Raw genomic sequence first — 21,200 nt, 5'->3', positions numbered from 1 at the left:
AGAGACAAAGATATCTCAAGAAAATAAAGCTACAAACCAGTATCTCTGATAAGATACTGCAAGAATCCTCAACAAATCATTACTACCGTGAATCCTGCAACATATAAACAGAATTATATATCATAACCAAATGAGATTTATCCTAGGGATGCAAGCTTGGATTTAACATCTGAAAACATTTCTATTGTTTCAATTTTATGGCCTTTGACATCCATGAATTCAGAAACAGCAAACAACTTAACCTTTCGTGCATATCAACCAATCTGAAGGCCACATCCCAAGCCTTTATCTAATCCCTTTATCTAATTCACACCCCAAGCCAGTGTTTCTCCCAACTCACATTACCCCAGAACCAGGTACCTGACAACTAGGCTGAACCTGGCCAACTGAAGTCTAGAGTCCAAGGAAACTATACTAACTATCCAATCCAAAAATTGCTCAAACTTGACTACTGTGCGTTGCCCATCCCTTCCTGTGGAAACCACAATAAGGGTGTGGGCCAGGCATCCTTTCCTCCAGCCTTCTGACCAACTTTGATATTTCCCTGTATGGCTACGTAGAATGCTCCTTTCTCTTGAAAATTATAAGGCAGTGATCACTGAATCTGTCACCTTATTATATCTGATTAAAACAAATCTTGGGTACACTTTAAAATAATGATCAATGTAATATGTATCAATAGAATAAAAAAAAATCACATATCATCTCAATATGTAGAAAATGAATATGACAAAATTCAACACCCTTTCACGATAAACACACTCAAAACACATCAGCCACAGAATGGGACTTCCTCAATCTCCTAAGGGGCATCTACGAAAAACTTCAACAGCCAAGGCTGACTATTACTCTCTAAGATCAGGAAGAAGACAAGGATTTCTACTCGTGACGTTTCTATTCAACATTGCATGGGAGGGTCTAGCCAGGGAAATTAAGCAAGAACAGGAAACAAAAGCATCCAGATAGGAAAGGAAGAAGTAAAATGATAGCTATTTGCAGATGATATGATCTTAGAAAATCCTGAGGAATCCACTAGAAACTATTACAACTAGTAAATGAGTTCAGTAAGGTTGCAGGATGTAAAATCAATATACAATAATAGACTTTTTATACACTTTAAACAATTTGAAAATGAAATTAGGAAAATTTCATTTCTAGTACTACCACAAAGAATAAAATACTTAAGAATAAGGTTAACAAAAGAAGTACAAAACATACCCTGAATACCTCAAAACGTTATTGGAAGAAACTAAGATCTAAAATTTAGAAAAACATCCCATTTCATGGATCGAAGGAATTGGCATTATTACAGGCAGATTCTTTACCCTCTGAGCCACCAGGGAAGCCTATTATTAGGAGAAAAATCCCCAAACAGATGAACATTCAATTCAACTCTATCAAAAGCCCCCTTTCTTTGTAGAAATTAACAAGCTGATTGTAAAATTCATATGGACCTGACAGGCATCCAGAATAGCCAAAATCTTCAATCTTCAAAACGAAAAAAGTAGGATTCACACCAATCTCACAATTTAGTACAACCGACAGTGATCAAGAGAGTGTGGCACTGGCATACAGACAGACATACAGATTAATGTAATACAGTGGAGAGTCCAGATACAAATCCAAACGTCTATGATCAACTGATTTTCAACAAGGCTGCCAAAATGAAGAATGGCCTTTACAAGGAATGGCACTGGGAAAACTTGATGGTCACACACGGAAGAATGAACTTGGATCATTACTTCACATGATATATAAAAAGCAACTCAAAAAGGACCAAAGACCTAAATGTAAGAGCTAAAACTAAAACAGAAAACATAAATCTTCATGACATTGGAGTGGGCAAAGAGAGATAAAACACCAAAAGCACAATTTTAAAAAATGGACTTCATCGAAATTAAAAATGTTTGTGCTTCAAATGATAAAAAGGTAACCCTTTGAATGGGAGAAAATTTGCAAGTTGTATATCTAATAAGAAATTGTAACTAGAATATGTAAAGAACAGCTCAATATAAAAAGATAAATAGTCCAATTTAAAAATGAACAAAGGATCAGAATGGACATTTCCCCAAGGAAGACACACTAATGGGCAATAGTACATGAAAAGACCCATGACATCATTAGTTATCAGGAAAATGCAAATCAAAAAAACATGATATACCACTTCACACCAACTAAAATGGCTATAATGTAAATGTTGGCCTGGACTGGAGAAACTGGAACCTTCATACAATGCTAGTAGGAATATAAAAATTTCCAAGTAGGTGCAGCTGCTTGGAAAAGTCTTGACAATTTCTTGAAAGATAACACAGAGTTACTGAATGACTCAGCAATTCCATGCCTAGGTATATAACCAAAAGAAATGAAAACTTGTGTCCACACAAAAATCTGTAAACAAATATTTATAGCAGCATGATTCATAATAGCTAACAGCGAACAGGTGGAAACCACCCTGACATTCACTGAGGAGTGGATGAACACAATGTGGTATATCCATACAATGGATTAGTATCCAGCCATAAAGAAATGAACTTTTGATACAACATAGATGACACAACATAAAAGTATGTCGTATCATATGATACGACATAGATAAATCTTGAAAACACTATGCTGAAAGAAGCCAGTCACAAAAGACTATATAATTCTATTGATATGAATTGTACACAACAGGGAACTATGCAGAAACAGAGATTAGTTTAATGCTTGTTTAGGACTAGGGAAATGAGGTGATTAAAAACGTTATAAATCTGATCGTGGTGATGGTTGCATCTGTGAATACATTACAAGTCACTGAATCATACACCATAAGTGAGCTAAATGTGTACTATGTAAATTATCTCAATAAAACCATTTAAAAGGTGGCCTAGATGGTAAAGAACCTGCCTGCGATGTGGAAGACCTGTGTTTAATCTGGTTGGGAAGATACCCTGGAGAAAGGAATGGTAACCCACTCCTGTATTCTTACCTGGAAAATCCCATGGACAGAGAGAGGAGTCTGGTAGGCCATAGTCTATGGGGTTGCAAGGAGTCAGATACTGAGTGACTAACACGATGGTGAAAATAACTATAGCAGCTAATATTAAAAGTACTTACATGTCAAACATTGTGCTCAGTAATTTACAGATTACTTCAAACTAGTGTTTCTAACGGCAATCCTGTGAGGTATCAACATCTCTATTTTAGACTCAAGGAAATCAAGGCTCAGAGCTTAAAACCTTGCTCAAAGCCACACAGTAGGTAAGGGATAGTCAGGTTTTGAACTCATGTTCATCTGACTTCAAAGGCTCCTGACAGTCGGGACTTCCTTGGTAGTCAGTGGTTAAGAATCCACCCCCGGGAACATGGGTTTCATCCTTGACCCATCCTGGAAGATCTCACATTCTGCCAGCAACTAAGCTTGTGTGCTAAAACCACTGAGACAGTGCTCTAAAGCGGGCTAAGTCGCAACTACTGAAGCCCGGAGCTCCAGAGCCATGCTCTGCAACAAGACACCACTGCAACGTGAAGTCCACACGCTGCACCTAGAGTAGCCCCAACTTGCTGCAATTAGAGAAAGCCCACACTGCAACAAAAAGCACAGAAACGAAGAACCCACGCAGCGCAACAAAGACCCAGTATGCCCCCGGACCCCCAAAGACAGACACTGTCTTACAACAAAGGAAGTCTCATAAAGTTGGATCTCTGATCCCACAGCGAAAGCAACACTGGATATGAAGTTAGAAAACTAGGCAGGGTCTAGGTCACCAAGGCGGTTTAATAGTTGTCCGGATGTGATCTAGAGCTACCCCCAAACCATTTCCTGAATTCATTTTCTTTCTTCCTACTATTCCAGTCTAAGATAATCAACTTTGGTGGTAGATATGAATCATAGGGGCCCTAACTATGTAATTGTTTTACTGCCCATTTCTATATCCTAGTTAACTGTCCCTCAGTGTGGTCATTTAATTTAATCACACATTAACTCTATGACATGTTTTGAATCTGTTCCCTGAGAAACTATGCCACTTTAGAAACCTTAATTAGGGGCTACACTACAGTGAGACATAACCACACTTGTGTCTAGTTATAAAGTTATCTAATCATATGTCTGCCTGATTCCTGAAGTATTTTCTGTAATATAGAGGAATGTTAAGGGACAGGACAGAATTGGTATCAACTGAGTATGTGCAAAGCAATATTTTCTATTAACGGACGAGAGTAAAAGCAGCAAACTACACAAGGGGGAAAGTAGATGTAATATGAGGTCATCACTACATTGTATCCCATTCAGAATTATTATCAAATAAGCCTTTGCATGTTGTTTCAGCATACTCTTATCCAAATCTTATTTATCTCCTTTATGGCCATTTCAAATTCTTCTAGCTCCAGGAAGTCTTCAAGTTCTGTGCAAGCAGAATGAACTGCACCCAATCTTTCTCTGGGTACCAAGATGATTCACCTTACCATGGTACATATTGCTATAAACCATTAACATACATAAGACTATACGCTGTTGAGAACGACGACTTTCCTTTGTATCCTCAGTTTCTAGTTCAGTGTTTGATCTTCAACAAATAAGCAAAAGTCCGCTGAATGGATCAACTGTTCACAATTATCTTAAAATTCAACTACTCCGTTGATAATCAAAGACAGACAATTGCTAAAGGTCCCAGAATAAGTATAACTCATATTTTATCCTAAATGTTGTAGCAACAGTTTAATGACTGGTATTTTCGTAAAAAGTTATACAAATACAATTATACATAAAAGCATATAAAATACATAAGAGTTCATTCAGAACTGGAAATTTGTTTGCTTATGATCTGTTTTTTTTGGGGGGGGGGCGTAAAAACACATAGCACATGTCTATATTCACCAAACTGCATTGGTTTAAAAAATTATTGACAAAACATTTTTCTTGTCAATTTTTTTTTTATTGTGCTACTTGTGCAAAAGAATGAAATTGTTTTCTGAATTATGTTTAATTTAGATCTTTAAATTACTCATTTAACAAGTTCATTTAAATAAATTTAATATTCGGTAAAGGACAAGCAGCTTCAATACAAGTTTGATAATTATTATTTAAAAAATTAATAAAATGAAAGTCATAGTCAAACTTTCAACAAGGCAATGTAACATTTAACACTAACCTGACTAAAAGGCCGCACTCGTACTGCTACTTTCACACTCTCAGTACTTGGCATAGGCATTTTCATCATTTTCCCATTATTTGTACTGTTATTTGGTAGAAAAATAATGTAGAAGGTACACCGCTTATGCTTCACACTGAAACACTGAAAGCTTAGCCAACAAAAGCAGGCTGTTTCTAGACAATCAATTATTAATGGTCCATTCATTACACACTATCAATTACCTGTTATAATTTTACAATACTTATTTATTGATGAATTGTATAGCCCACATCAAGTATCACCACTTAATTGCACAGTCACATTGCAGAAAACAGAGTGGTTTTTCTTTTCCTTTTTCCACATCTACTCACACCCTTTACCCATCCTCAATACTCTGTGCCTGAGGTCCTATGAGAATTTGTCATTTTAAAACCTGAATGAATGTTAAGGGATTTCTGTGACTCAGTAGCAAGCTCCTTCACAGCGAGAATGTTTATAAAATTTGTTCAGACTTTTCATTCTATTAATATTAGGCACATACAAAGTGCACTGAATAGCCACAAAACAGCTTTTTTTAAAAAAAAAACACACATTTCCTTTCTTACTACTCAAACCCCTTTAAGAAGTTGCTAGTGAGCAGTGAACCGGTCAGTCTAACCTGGATAATTAGTCTCTGAATAATTAAGAGACTTTAAAGATAATAGCCTTTAAACTTGCTGAACAAGAAATGCCAACATTATATTTAATCAATGCATTATTTGGAAAATTACTAATTTGAGGTAGAATACACAAAATATGTTAAACTACAAAAAAAGTGGCAAAATTACATGCCCATAATTCAATTTCAACATAGTAACAGCCTTCCTCAATTTAAGATTAGAAGTCTTAATCACAGAAGCAAAGTGCATAAATTATAAAATAGCAACTTAAAAAAAAACAAAACAGTTCAGTCATCTTCAAACTGGTCTAATACTTTTAACTATAGACAAAGAAAATGGAACCAATATCTACTAGCATATAAAATCATTATTAAAACAGAAATCCCATCTCAAAAATCTAACAGACACAGACTACTGTAAAGTATACTTTATTTAACATTCCAATAAGCCATATTTACATATTATATAAATGTATGAAGTCTTATTATAAAATAGAAAAAACTGCCTGGACTAAAAGAATCACACTCCATATGGAGTTACTTTACTTATTGAAGACATTGTTTACAAAAATTTACAATAATTTATATAAATTATTTTCTTCCAAATTAATGATTTTTAATAATCCACACAATTTTGATGACTTTACAAATAGGTGTACATTAAAAAACTTGAAAAAATTACAGCATTTTTCTGCGTAGAACTTGCTTTGGAAAAGAAGACAACTTCTTCCTGCTCCTTCCAACAGTTTTTCCCGTTACTTCTGCAGTCTTTCTTGGTTTGCTCTTGACTCCATCAACTGGGCTTGCCAAGGGAGAAATCAGCTTAATTTCTACCGGGGGAGGTGACCAACTTTCTTTTTCTGTGTTTCTGAAATAAAGATATAACTCAAGTAAAAATAAACATGTTACACAGTATAAAATGTAGTCCACTTCCCAATATATGAAGAAATCTTAGGTATTACCTTTTTCTAGTGCTTTCATTTTATAAAGGAGAAGTAAATTAAAACTTTAGTCAAATAAACTAAGTTGAAGCACTTAAAGATTCACATGATAGAGATTATCATCTATGTTTGGGATCCTCAAAATAATTACTATTTGCATTTTTGTTTAAATATTTCATATGCATTAATAAATACTACTGGTTTACAAGGAAGGGCCATAAGGAGAGCCCAGCAGGGCCATACAATATATGAGAAATGGGAATTCTCAAATACCAGCAATTAGAAACTATGTCTGTATTCCAAAATATGAAGTAGTTTCCACATATACACAAAGCCAATTTATATGTAGTGTTATTAATTATAGTCAAAAGCTCTCATTAAATCAGTTTTTAAAGTAAGATAAAATGAATTACTTTGTACTTTTATGAAATTCAACCATATCTAAGCAAAATATATCCAAAATGGGAGTAATTTTGTGATGGATGAAGTTTTAATTGCTAACAGTGACATAATCACAGGACTTCTATGTTTTTAATGACTTTTATTGATAGTTTTATCCCTCTTCACTAAAGAAAAGGTGAAACATTGCACTCCCCTCCCCAAATTCATTGTGAAAAAACAAAGCTTTGTTGAGTATTCAACTACCCCCACCCTACTGAGCTTAGTCACGCAGTCGTGTCCAACTCTTTGTAACCCCACGGACAGCTCCTCTGTCCATGGGGATTCTCCAGGCAAGAATACTGGAGTGGGTTGCATACCCTCCTCCAGGGGATCTTCCCAACCCAGGAATCAAACCCAGGTCTCCCGCACTGCAGGTGGATGTTTTACCATCTGAGTCACCAGGGAAGCCCTTCACTCATCCTTTTTAAAGAAGGGGTTTTCATGCTATGTTAAAACGCATATTAAAAAGTAGAGACATTACTTTTACTGACAAAGGTCTATCTAGTCAAAACTGTGGTTTTTCCAGTAGTCATGTATGGATGTGAGAGCTGGACTATAAAGAAAGCTGAGCACTGAAGAACTGATGCTTTTGAACTGCGGTGTTAGAGAAGATTCTTGAGAGTTCCTTGGACTGCAAGGAGATCCAACTAGTCCATCCTAAACATCAGTCCTGAATATTCACTGGAAGGACTGATGCTGGAACTGAAGCTCCAATTCTTTGGCCACCTGATGCAAAGACTGATTTATCTGAAAAGACCCTGATGTTGGGAAAGATTGAAGGCGGGAGGAGAAGGGGACAACAGAGGATAAGATGGCTGGATGGCATCGCCGACTCAATGGACGTGAGTTTGGGTAAACTCCGGGAGTTCATGATGGACAGGGAGGCCTGGTGTGCTGGAGGTCCATGGGGTTGCAAATAGTCAGACATGACTGAGCAACTGAACTGACTTTCATGCTATATAAGAAAGTAACCTTCTGCATTTAAATCTAGATGGTAATTGCAGCCATGAAATTAAAAGACGCTTACTCCTTGGAAGGAAAGTTATGACCGACCTAGATAGCATATTCAAAAGCAGAGACATTCCTTTGCCAACAAAGGTCCATCTAGTCAAGGCTATGGTTTTTCCTGTGGTCATGTATGGATGTGAGAGTTGGACTGTGAAGAAGGCTGAGCGCTGAAGAATTGATGCTTTTGAACTGTGGTGTTGGAGAAGACTCTTGAGAGTCCCTTGGACTGCAAGGAGATCCAACCAGTCCATTCTGAAGGAGATCAGCCCTGGGATTTCTTTGGAAGGAATGATGCTAAAGCTGAAACTCCAGTACTTTGGCCACCACATGCGAAGAGTTGACTCATTGGAAAAGACTCTGATGCTGGGAGGGATTGGGGGCAGGAGGAGAAGGGGACGACAGAGGATGAGATGGCTGGATGGTATCACCGACTCGATGGATGTGAGTTTGAATGAACTCCGAGAGTTGGTGATGGACAGGGAGGCCTGGGGTGCTGCAACTCATGGGGTCGCAAAGAGTTGGACACGACTGAGCAACTGAACCGAACTGAACACCTAAAACTAATACAACATGCTGTAAATAAACTATATTTTAATAAAAAAGTTCAGTCACTCAGCTACATTAGTGAGATTTTAAGTGCTCATTAGCACTGACATACTGTGGTATTGGAGAAGACTCTTGAGAGTCCCTTGAACAACTGCAAGGAGATCCAACCAGTTCTTTCGGAAGATCAGTCCTGGGTGTTGTTCATTGGAAGGACTGATGTTGAAGCTGAAACTCCAATACTTTGGCCCCCTCACGCGAAGAGTTGACTCATTGGAAAAAGACTCTGATGCTGGGAGGGATTGGGGGCAGGAGAAGAAGGGGACGACAGAGGATGAGATGGCTGGATGGCACTACTGACTGAATGGATGTGAGTCTGGGTGAACTCCAGGAGTTGATGATGGACAGGGAGGCCTGGTGTGCTGGAGTCCATGGGGTTGCAAATAGTCAGACATGACTGAGCAACTGAACTGACTTTCATGCTATATAAGAAAGTAACCTTCTGCATTTAAATCTAGATGGTAATTGCAGCCATGAAATTAAAAGACGCTTACTCCTTGGAAGGAAAGTTATGACCGACCTAGATAGCATATTCAAAAGCAGAGACATTCCTTTGCCAACAAAGGTCCATCTAGTCAAGGCTATGGTTTTTCCTGTGGTCATGTATGGATGTGAGAGTTGGACTGTGAAGAAGGCTGAGCGCTGAAGAATTGATGCTTTTGAACTGTGGTGTTGGAGAAGACTCTTGAGAGTCCCTTGGACTGCAAGGAGATCCAACCAGTCCATTCTGAAGGAGATCAGCCCTGGGATTTCTTTGGAAGGAATGATGCTAAAGCTGAAACTCCAGTACTTTGGCCACCACATGCGAAGAGTTGACTCATTGGAAAAGACTCTGATGCTGGGAGGGATTGGGGGCAGGAGGAGAAGGGGACGACAGAGGATGAGATGGCTGGATGGTATCACCGACTCGATGGATGTGAGTTTGAATGAACTCCGAGAGTTATGGACAGGGAGGCCTGGGGTGCTGCAACTCATGGGGTCGCAAAGAGTTGGACACGACTGAGCAACTGAACCGAACTGAACACCTAAAACTAATACAACATGCTGTAAATAAACTATATTTTAATAAAAAAGTTCAGTCACTCAGCTACATTAGTGAGATTTTAAGTGCTCATTAGCACTGACATACTGTGGTATTGGAGAAGACTCTTGAGAGTCCCTTGAACAACTGCAAGGAGATCCAACCAGTTCTTTCGAAAGATCAGTCCTGGGTGTTGTTCATTGGAAGGACTGATGTTGAAGCTGAAACTCCAATACTTTGGCCCCCTCACGCGAAGAGTTGACTCATTGGAAAAAGACTCTGATGCTGGGAGGGATTGGGGGCAGGAGAAGAAGGGGACGACAGAGGATGAGATGGCTGGATGGCACTACTGACTGAATGGATGTGAGTCTGGGTGAACTCCAGGAGTTGATGATGGACAGGGAGGCCTGGCGTGCTGCGATTCATGGGATCACAAAGAGTTGGACACGACTGAGCGACTGAACTGAACTGAGTGCATGTAAATGCCCCAAAGAATGACCTTTTTCTGATGAGCTTCATTTCTCTCTTTTAAGTAGAGTCTTCACCAATATAATTTTATGAAACAAAATTGAAAATAAAAATTACAGCCTAGAAAAAGTCTTACTTGCTTGCTTGTTTTGTTTTTGCAGTCCTGATTCTTTTCACTTGTTGCTTTCCCACAGTTTCAGTTGTTTGACCATCATCTTCCTATGGGTTAAAATTTTTGAAAGATCAACATTAGCTAATTAAATATTCAAAATTTAAACTGGAAAAGTTCTATCCTGAGTCAAGGACTATAGTCAGACAGTGCTAAATGAATTTAACCTCAATAAATGATCAAATGGACTCTGTATTTTTTTGGTAGAAACCTTGGTCATCTAGGACAGCTCATTACCCCTCATCCCCACACGTTCAATTCATCTCCAAATCTTATCAGTCTTATTCTGGAGTCTTTCCATTGTCCACTGCGGTGTTCCACTGCCTCTGTCCAAATCCAGACTCTGACTGCTGCATACGGATTAGACCACCATCAAATATTTTTTCCTCCCTAGAACTCATTTTCAATGGAATTACTTAAAACATGCACATGGTTATCTGCTGGCTTGTAAACAGCCCCACCCCCGTCCTCATGCACTGCAGGCCTCTGTGCTTTTGCATCTGCTGTCCTCTCTTCCAGCAGTGCCTGTCTCCTTTACCTTCTGTCTGCAGCATTATCTGAGTATAAATGATTATCATGCTGTGAAATAATTATTTGTATTTTTGCCTCCTCAATTAAACTGAACTCCTGAAAAACAAGGAATCTGCCTGAATTATTTTTGCATCTTTGTCACTGCATAGTAATGGCTCATAGCAGATAATTCAAGAAATGCTCATGAATTAAGATTGGTAAATATAAAGGTCTCATGCTCATACTTAATCCATAAACTATTTTAAATGTAGAGTTACATGCAACTAGTCAACTGTGACACACTCTCTCCAAGTGCGGTCTGTGGATGACACTCCAGGGGGTCTGGGACCCGCATTTTAAATAAATACATTCAAGTAATGCTTATGGGACAGTACAGTTTTAAAACCTTTCCCATAGGCAATTTCAACTTCAGCTGCCAATAATACACCAAGAGTAATATACCAATCTATCTTAAAGCTAGGATCCCCAAAAGATAATTTTGGTCTTGGAGTATAAACACCTGCTGTTTTTGAAGAAGTTCACCTAGGAAGCACTGCTTAAAAAATAAAAGCATGCATACAAATAAAATCATGTATTTCTTACCAGTCCATCTGTATGTTTGGATGTATTCAATGGGTTTTTCCGCCTGGTCCTTAAAGCAGGAGGTGAGGAGACAAATTGAGAAGGTAAGTCTGAAACTAATTCTTGCAGCTGTGCAGGAGCCTCTATTTTTTTAGCTAAAGAAAGGCAAAAACAAAAAACAAGACACCATATATATGTATGTGCATTTTATATATATATATATACACACACACATATAAATTCAACTTACAAAAAAAGTTAACACCTGTGAAGCACGATTAAGGGAAATAAAGCAAGGCACAATAAAAGAGGTGAGGTACAGCATATTTGAAGGTTTGAAATAAGGTGAAGAAGGTTTGTGGCAAGTATACTATTGGTGCCATTTTTCCAACAGCACTTGCTAACTTCATGTCTGTCTGGCACATTGTGGTAATTCTCGCAATATTTCAAACTTTTCCACTATTAACTATATTTGCTATGGTAATCAGTGATCTCTGATTGTTGCAAAAAGATTAGACTCACTTAAAACTCAGATGATGATCAGCATTATTTTTCCAATGAGCTATTTTTAATACTATCACACAGGACTGTAGTATTGTGTAAACATGATTTTTATATGCACTGGGAAACCAAAAAAATTTGCGTGATATGCTTTGCTGTGATATTCACTTTATTATGATAGTAAGGAACCTAATCTGCAAATATTTCCATGGTGTTACTTCGTTCCTTAATTCCTACTTCTCCAGCTGCAAGGGTTTTATTTTAAAAAGCGATTTTCTTAACAAAGTAGAACTCAAACTCTCTTTCCTTTCAGCTCATTCTGAGCCAGTTGTTCCAGGCAAGAGGAACATAAGTCCACAGCATAAAAGGAAAAAAGCAAGCAGAGAAAGTAATAATATAGAAAAAGATTGATAGGAAGATATTCCACAGAAAAACAGAAACAGTTTAAGAATTAGTTGAAAATATGTCATTAAAAATATTTATCACATTCTTGAATGAATCACCATTCATATTAATGGTGATTAGCAATGCAATTATGGAAGTGGCAGGGTACAGCTGAACCAGTCTGCCAGAAGTTCAATCCTAGCTTCTGGATTTATAAGCTGTGGTACCAAATCCAAGTCACCTACACCTCTCTGTGCCTCAGTTGCTATAATATTCATAATAGTGCTTTAACATTACTGTGAAGATTAAAGATTAGAATAATGTTAGTATATGGTAAGTGCTTTATAGATGCTTGTATGTTATATTATTAAAGAATATAAAGAATGTAATTTACCAATCTCCGAAAGAAAATTTCCAAATTATAGAGTTCAATATTATTTCATCTACTGGGACAATCAAGAGTTCTATGAAATGCCAAATTCTGCTCTTAAAGCATGTGATTCTTAATAAAAGAAAAAAGAGGAGTGAGGTCAGAAATAAAAGTCCTCTCTGCTCCCAGCTGACAAGTGGCATAAATAGCACTGGTAGTAATTCTCCTCTTTTGTAGGTAAAAAAACAGACAAACAAACCTATATTCTATAAAAAGGATACATTCTATTTTTCTCCTTCCAGGCTATCTGGAGCAACAGCCTCTTTAGCTTTTCAAAGACAAACTCATATTCCTCACTGAGTTTCCCTCTGCACCCAAAGGAACAAAAATGTATTATCACATGCAAAAATGTTTAGCTCCACATTCCTTCCATAGGCTTCTAACAGCCAGACAAGAGTTGATTATATTTCTTTGTATGTCAATTTCTTGCCCACTTCTGTAAGCTTCCTGGGGAAAAGTTCTGATGGCGAGAATTAAGGGCTAGGAAGTTCAAAAGTCCTATAGATTCAGTCCTATAGTAACGTACTGGTAAATAGCTTTCTGGGAAAGAAAACAACAACAACAACAAAAACACAGCTCTGACTTACAGCATTTGCCTATTTCGGTGCTATAAATGTTCCATGGTTGGCTCAAAAAAAATTCCTGAGTATTTAGCAATTGGCTCTCATCAGCCAGCGGGAATAGGCTCCAAGACACCACTATTTACTCATTATCTGGGTGTCATGGGTGCTCAGTTTCACTGAACTTCACTTTCTTCACTGTGGAAAAAAAAGAATAATGGTACCTAAACTACACTGGGTTATACTGAGAATCAAATGAACTGATAAATGTATACCCTAGTATAGACTCAGGCATATAAGCAAACCCTTCTTAAATATCTGCTGCTGAATAATGGAATTACAGAAAATCTACTGAAATGTCAAACTGTACATTCTTTTTAGCTAGTGCTTCTAAGATACGTGTTTGACATGTTTCAATTAAATAGAGGATGGCCTCCAGCTTTCTAATCATATAATATTTGTGTATCCACTCTTCTCTGTATCTCCTGTTGCTGCTGCTGCTAAGTCGCTTCAGTCATGTCTGACTCTGTGCGACCCCACAGATGGCAGCCCACCAGGCTCCCCTGTCCCTGGGATCCTCCAGGAAAGAACACTGGAGCTCCTATCCCTCCCTAAAAAAGTTAGTAGGCACAAGGGACAAGAAGGAATTCTAAGAGTGTAGAACCTATAATCTAAGGGCAAAGTAAGAGAGCAAACGGACCTTGGCAGCAACTGCTTTGCTAAAGCAGTGAATACACACAAGAACCCTACAGAGTAGGCATTATTACCTTCACTATAAAGATGAGAAAACAAGATTCAGAAAGCTAGTTAAGAGGCAGAAATGAGAGATGTAAGTCCCAAACTTCTTACCTCTAACTCATCTTAGAAGGTACTTATTTTTAATACTAGAAAATCTGAAAATGATTCAAACACCTACCAGGAGAATGTTTGAGCTATCTGTGGCACGTAAGTGAGTTGAAATGCTACACACATTAACTTTTACACATTATCAATATGTAAAAAACAAAACACAAAACCATGAACACTCAGGGTTTTGAGGATATTTTCCAGTATCTGAAAAATGCTCATGAAATAAGTAGGAGGTGGGAGGAATAATATGTATACATACAAACTATTGTGCATTGGGTTTTATAAAAAAACTATATATCCAGCTAGAAGGATATATAAGCAGATGTAAACAGTGGTTACTGGTCCTCTAGATGGCTAAATTAAATATTTTTAATTTCTAATTTTCTGTGGCAGGCATCTATTATTTTTATTATAGAAAAAAGTTACAGTTAAATGTATATGGATGAAGAATGTAAAGATAACAAAAATCAGAATTACTGAGGTGTTTGGCTATGATAGTCATGAAAAAAGTATGAGTTGTTAATGACATTCTTCTACCATTCATTGCTCTTTTTCATGTTAACTTTTATCTAACATAGTAGCTTAATAAAGTTAGCTAAAATCTCACATATTTGGTCATTTCACTTTCCTCCACGGAAAGACAGGCATAACCACACTTTCCTAACAGCATGAATAAACCAAAATAAAAATAAAAATGTACTCAAAAATGGCGGATGGGATGGGGAAAAGGAATGCCTAATAACTACAGATTCATTTTTAGAACAAATGATCAAATCTATGGCAAAGCATCCTTTTCTAGGCTCTTATGTAATATAACAACTTACACGAATACAATATATTTCAAGAGGTTTTTGCACAGCGAATGCTAAAGACAGAAAATTTTAGTTTGTGGATTTTTAAATGACTCATCTTTCTCTTGGCCTTCCTCAAGTCAGGAGGCAACTATACAGGATGTTCACCAATGCATTAAAAAATACATGCAAGAGTTCAGCACAACAGTCACCCACTTTACTTGCACGTCCCTAATCTGCTTTATCAGCACCTTTTTAGATCTTTTTTCTTAACTGTCTCCCTCACTGAATTCTGCCCAAGAAATCTTAAAAGTGCAAATAAACTGTATATCTGTTTATGTACTTTATGTATATCTCTGCTTTATACATGGGCTTCCCTGGTGGCTCAGACAGTAAAGAATCTGCCTGCAAGACAGGAGACCTGGGGTTCAATCCCTGGGTTGGGAAGATCCCCTGAAGGAGGGCATGGCAACCCACTCTAGTATTCTTGCCTGGAGATTCCATGGACAGAGGAGCTTGGCGGGCTACAGTCCAAGGGATGGCAAGGCCTAAGACATGCCTGAGCGACTAACAGACACACTATACATAAAGAGTGAGAGACTTCACTCCTGTTGAGATGGTATGAACTATACCTATCAAACAATACAATTAAAAGCTTGTATCATCAGTGAGGGAGGTTGGGCACGTAGCCTTGCCAGTTCATGGACAACAAGAAATATGGATTTAAATAATTTCTGTATCATAATCAAGATAATTCTACTGCTACTTCCCTTCAAAACAATTTGAAGTTGTGGACATCATCTGGAATATGAGACAAAAATGAAGGTTCTATCTGGGGAAAAACCAAAATCAAGTCACTTATGATATAAGGACAGAATGAAAAGAAATGATCCTATTCTAAAAAAAAATTAAACCTATGTCAAGTTAATTATAAGATTTAAAAAGTCACAATGAAGCAGAAAATTCTTGAATCTAAAAATAAACTTTAAAATTAAGGTATTAATATTTTACTATTAAAAGATTTAAAAAGTTTTTTTCAGGAGGGGAATTCCCTATAAATCATTTTTAGGAGATATGATCCAACAGTGCCTTAACAGTTTAAGCTGAAGACTTTAAATGAGATGGAAATTATTCTTCAAAAAAAAAAAAAAAAAGTACCTTTCTCTTTCCTTGGAATCTTTGACACAGGAGGAGAAAATAAAAGAGACTCATTTTTTGGTTCAGAAAGGTCCGGCAACAAGATGGCCTTGGTAGATCTAGTCCGTGTGCTACGGGAAGATTTAGTCAAAGCAACTGTAGCAAGCAATCTTTCTTCTTGGGCATCTGGCTCTGTGTGTGCCGTTTCTTCATCTATGCACTTTTCTGGTATTGAACGTAATGAACGTTTCTGGCTTTGGTTTTCAGTCCTTTTTGTAAGCTTCTTCTTAGAGCTCATCACTGCAGCAACTTCCTCATTTGGCATGAAAACTGACTCTTCTAAAGTTGGTTTCCCAACATCAGTATTTTCACTTTTAGCTGGGGTGTTTCTTGTGGATCTCCTTTGGATGCTGAGACCTTCTCTCTTCTTGAGACTTCCTGCTTCTGTAACAGCCTTAGATTCTACATCTTCAGATGGATTGATTTTTCTTGGTCTACCACGTTTCCTAGGTGTAGCAGGTGTACCAAAATCTGCTTGAATAGTCAACTGGGAGGAATCAAGTTTGGAATCTTCCGTAACATCCAACGCACTAACTTCTTTCTTTTTAACCCTTTTACCACGTTGAATAGGCAGCTGTTGTTCAGCGGACTCCCCCTCTTGTTTATATCCTACACTTTCAGAAGCTTCCAAATGAGTACTTCTCAATTTTCTGGTACTTCTGCTAGGACCTGCTACTTTGCTGACCTTCAGATCATTTATAACTTCAACACTTTCCCGATTTTCTACAGATTTAGTTCTTCTAGGAGTCCTTTTTGTAGCAGATGAAAGCTTAACTTCTTTTCTAAAAGAACTTTCTTCAGTTGCTGCTTCCAACAGCTGAGATGATTTTAACCTTCTTAATTCCCTACCTGGAGTAACTTGTAATTCTTGTTCCACAGAATTAGCATTTTCTAATGTGTCTTGATTAACATCTTTTTTTCTCCTTCCTCTCCTAGGAGTAATAGCATTTTGAGGTATTTGCTGGTTATGAGATACTCCCTTGTCATCAGAACTGGCACTTTCCAGAGCCCCTGCAATTTCTTTTGTTTTCCTAGTTTTCTTTGTAACTGAAAGCCCCAGCATCTCAGGAGTAGCAACAGCGGCTGGCTCTTCCTGTTGTGCTGATTTGACATTCAGGTTTTGGACACGTCCTCTCTTGCGAGTTCTGGAGGAAATCATGTCATTAACCTCGCCGACATTTATAGTCTCTGTACTTGTTTCCTGAACAGTCTTAGTTGTAAAGTTGGCTAACTTGGTGGAACACTTTACCTTTTGGCTTATTAAAGGTATGTTTTCTTGAATGGACTGTTCCATTGTATCTGAAGTAATTTCTTTACTTCTTGTGTCTTTAATTACATCTAATAAATTTTCTGCAATTGCTACTTTAATTGGTTCAGGCACATATGGTAATGTCTCTACCCTCTGGGACTTCTGATCACTCATTATGACAGATGGCAAATCTGCAACATGCCTGTGATTCTCACTTTCCTCACTGCATACATGTTTTTCCTCAGTGGCTGCATTAGCTGCTTTAGCTAACACATCAGATGCTGCAGAATCATCTGTCTCTACTTCTCCTTCTTCACCTTCCAAAATCAAGGTAAAGTTGCTCTGTGCCACAAAATGTTCTCCATCCACCTCAGCAATGTCACACTCAGCAGAGTCTTTATTATCAGGTAAGTCACAAAACTGTTGCTCAATGGTATCAAAATTGTATTGAAGCTTAAGAGTTCCTGAGGGATACAACTCATTAAATGAAAGATTCCTAGCCTCTTGTCCTGAATCTTGACCTTCAAGCTTTTCATGTTCAATTACCTAAAATGAATTAAAGATAAGAGACTATTAACGTATATATTTTAACCTATAGCATAAATTTTTTTAAAGACCATCTCACCCTTGGTGTATGAATTGTTAAACATAAACTACATCAAAATGGCATATACTTATAGGTTTACTTTATTAAAATAGCCATTTAAGCAATCAGACTTTCTCACTCAGTCAAAATAACTAGATAGAAAAAGATCGAAACCCTGAATGGAATTAAAGTAGAAGTCTACATTTCCCTGGCTAAAAAAGACAGTCTTAACAAAAATGTTAAAAATTATGATGATGCTAACAGTTGCAATAATTAAGGATTTATTCTATTCTCACCCAAGGAAAAAAAAATGAACTGGAGAAAAAGAAACAACCCCCAAACTATGTTCTAATGATAATCCCCAAATCACCTAACTAACCACACTTTTCCTAAATAGCATGATCCCCGTAAGGTTGAAGAAGAGTTCACCTACATAAGCTCCCTTGGGCTAGACTCAATCCTCTTCCCTTTGCTGGGGCTGCATAAACCATGAAATTCCTAAGGCTTTCAAGTTCAGTACCTCTCTTGCAAGGGTTTGGTGGAAGAAGGAATGGTCCTTGCATTTACCTTTTGGTAAGGGAAGGGGAGAAAAAGGAGGAGGCAGAAAGTAACAGAGAGATCTCCTGACCAAGAAGGTAGAACATTACCACCCACCTAAACAATGACATTTTCCCACTACCCACACATTCACTGAAAGACTGGAAATACCCAGAAATGAGGATTCCCATTTACACTATGCCCACAAATTTTATTAGCTTCCTGGCTGAAGGAAAAGGGACTTTATCCATCTAATTCACAGTGAGAATACTCATGAAATTCAATATGGATAACCAAGACATTTTTATGAGTTAAACTTCCCAACTACTATACAATCATAAATAACTAGAAGAGATTATTTTTCTTCACCTTAAATTCACTTATCATGCAAAACTTACTTGTTGATAATAGATTTGGTGGGATTTTTAGGACACGTAAGTCATATTAAATAGCAAAAAAAATCCCACCTTTCTGGAGTATATAAGAATTTAAACCCCAGGCAGCAGAATATCATTTTCCCAAAAGTATGAAGGGAGGGGAGATGGTAAAGAATTCTATTTAACTGTACTCAACTATTTTCAGATATATGCTCTGGATAGCTGTGATGTCATGCATGTTTCAAGAGTAGCTAATATCTGTTTTCTTATGGCCAAAAGACCTTTCATTTGAACTGGATACTGAGTGAAAATTATTAAAACTGTGACTTCTTTAACACAGTCTTTTGGTTTTCATGAAACCAATTTCTTAAAGGATGATCTCTATAATTCCACAATGTATTTTATATACCTTTTCAAACACAGATTTTTATAAAGGGATTTCTACATAGTAGTGAAATGCATGAATACATTACATTAGAGCTATGGTCTGAAACCTAACTAAACCAACACTGAGAGACTGACAAGGAAATAAAAAATAATTTTTTTTACATGAATTTCTTGAGTATCAGGAGGATCATCAGAAATTGGAGTCTTTTCTTCTGGTAAGTCAACACTTGCTTTTAGTACATCAACTTCTATTTCATGATCTTCTTTTAAGTTCAACTCTACTTCCTGGTCAAGCCTATGTTCAGAGACTACAGGGCTTTCAGAGGTAACAGGCCCAGATCTTCCACTATCACCAGGGACTTCGGGCGTGGCTGAAAAAAAAATGAGAGTTAATCTTCCATGTTTTAAACTAATTAAAAAAAGATATATACACAACTGGGGAAGCACACAGAAGAGGAAAGGCTGCACTGCACTTAACGTTTCCTTGAACAACTGTCAAGAGTGTCAAAACGTTTCTAACAGCTTCGAAGAGGAAAAGCCTACGAGGGTCTATACAGTACTCCTCCTTCATCAGTATCCACTCACTCAGTTTAGACAATACGCATTTGCTTTTCAAAAAGATAAAATATAAACAATAAAAAATTAAAAACCTGTGTACACCTGTTGACCTAGCAAGGCCATGTTTGGGAATCTATGTGAAAGAAATACTGACACAGAACATGTGAAGATGTATACACAGTAATATTCACTGCAGAAATGAAATAGCAAAACAAACTCATTTCTGAATAGCCAGTGTCTAACTGAGAAGACACTCAAAAAAAAAAAAAAAAAAAAAAGGCAAGGAAGAAGAAAGAAAATTCACTGGGGAAAAAAATGTCAAATGAACTCCACATATCTGTTTATCTTCCCTGGAGCAAATTCAGATGTTTGTGATTATTTTCTAATAACAATAAGCCAATCTTGGCTGTAAGTTATCACAAACACAGAATATATATGGAAGTAACCCTGTGTAGATACCTGAAACCCAGAAGGTCAAAAACCAGGTATACAGTCTTGGGTGGGGACCGGTAATTTACTTTTTTCCTCTTTAAATACGTCCACAAAAACCATTCTAAGACTTCTACTGTTAGAACTACAGAGTGTTTTACAAGCAACCAACTGCTCTGATAGCTGACACGCTTCCTGAGAATTCTATTTTTAGCTAGGGAAACAACTGGAGAGGCGTAACATATAACAGTCTGGACTGTGATCCAGATTCTTTTGCTCTAAGAATAGAACACTCTTTAGACAAAACACTGAAGTGAAATGATTCTGAAGTCAAAACAATACATACATTTATTGTTACCTGCTGTAACTGCAGAGGTATAGGCTTCAACAGAGACCAGTCCTTCGTCTAAAACAGGTACTGTGGACTTCAGGCTGAGGAGTTCCCTTCAGGGAGAGAAACATATACTTCAGTGTCTAAGAAGATCCCATCTGTTCTGACCTGCTTTAATCCTACCCCAACTCCTACTTTTAAAACCAATGTTCAGAGAATATACAATGCAAGTACATTCTGAATAATACAACTATATAATTTACAAGTGAATTTAGAAACAAGTAATGTTGTATTTGTTTTTCTTATTTTCTAATATTTTACTTTGTTGAAAATAATGGCATAACCTTAAACTACAAATAAAATGATTTTAAAATGCTGGTCAGTATAAATTACATGGATGTCAATTTTTAATTATCAGTGGCAACATTTTTCAAATAAACCCGTCAAATAGTATGGACATTTCCCCTATATACTCAGTAGATTCAATATTTTAAGGCCAACTGGAAAAAGTATGATAAA

General features: G+C 37.2%; 2 protein-coding genes across 6 annotated transcripts in view; both read right to left on the bottom strand.

Moving 5' to 3' along the window:
• LOC113906205 (kinesin-like protein KIF28P) overlaps nucleotides 1-5,359 on the bottom strand; it is an 80,726-nt gene extending 75,367 nt beyond the window's left edge. The window contains exon 1 of the mRNA XM_027564101.1: nucleotides 5,133-5,359. Within this exon, the coding sequence (XP_027419902.1) occupies nucleotides 5,133-5,339 (207 nt within the window). The 5' untranslated portion in view covers nucleotides 5,340-5,359. The remainder of the gene's footprint in view (nucleotides 1-5,132) is intronic.
• AHCTF1 (AT-hook containing transcription factor 1) overlaps nucleotides 4,809-21,200 on the bottom strand; it is a 97,335-nt gene continuing 80,943 nt past the window's right edge. For 2 of the 5 annotated variants that reach the window (XM_027564660.1, XM_027564658.1), the window contains exons 31-36: nucleotides 20,697-20,794; nucleotides 19,526-19,734; nucleotides 16,189-18,022; nucleotides 11,537-11,670; nucleotides 10,391-10,473; nucleotides 5,363-6,640 (exon numbers count right to left, since the gene is read on the bottom strand). In XM_027564660.1, coding sequence (XP_027420461.1) covers nucleotides 6,451-6,640; nucleotides 10,391-10,473; nucleotides 11,537-11,670; nucleotides 16,189-18,022; nucleotides 19,526-19,734; nucleotides 20,697-20,794 — 2,548 coding nt within the window. In that variant the 3' untranslated portion in view covers nucleotides 5,363-6,450. Of the gene's footprint in view, nucleotides 6,641-10,390; nucleotides 10,474-11,536; nucleotides 11,671-13,417; nucleotides 13,589-16,188; nucleotides 18,023-19,525; nucleotides 19,735-20,696; nucleotides 20,795-21,200 lie in introns of those variants that run through there. The other 3 variants (XM_027564657.1, XM_027564659.1, XR_003514894.1) reach the window with 3 other exon arrangements.

This window comes from Bos indicus x Bos taurus, chromosome 16 (genome assembly GCF_003369695.1).
Source record: "Bos indicus x Bos taurus breed Angus x Brahman F1 hybrid chromosome 16, Bos_hybrid_MaternalHap_v2.0, whole genome shotgun sequence".
Classification (NCBI taxonomy): Eukaryota; Metazoa; Chordata; class Mammalia; order Artiodactyla; family Bovidae; genus Bos; species Bos indicus x Bos taurus.
Note: the sequence above shows the minus strand (reverse complement) of the source record. Positions and strands in the feature narration are given on the sequence as shown.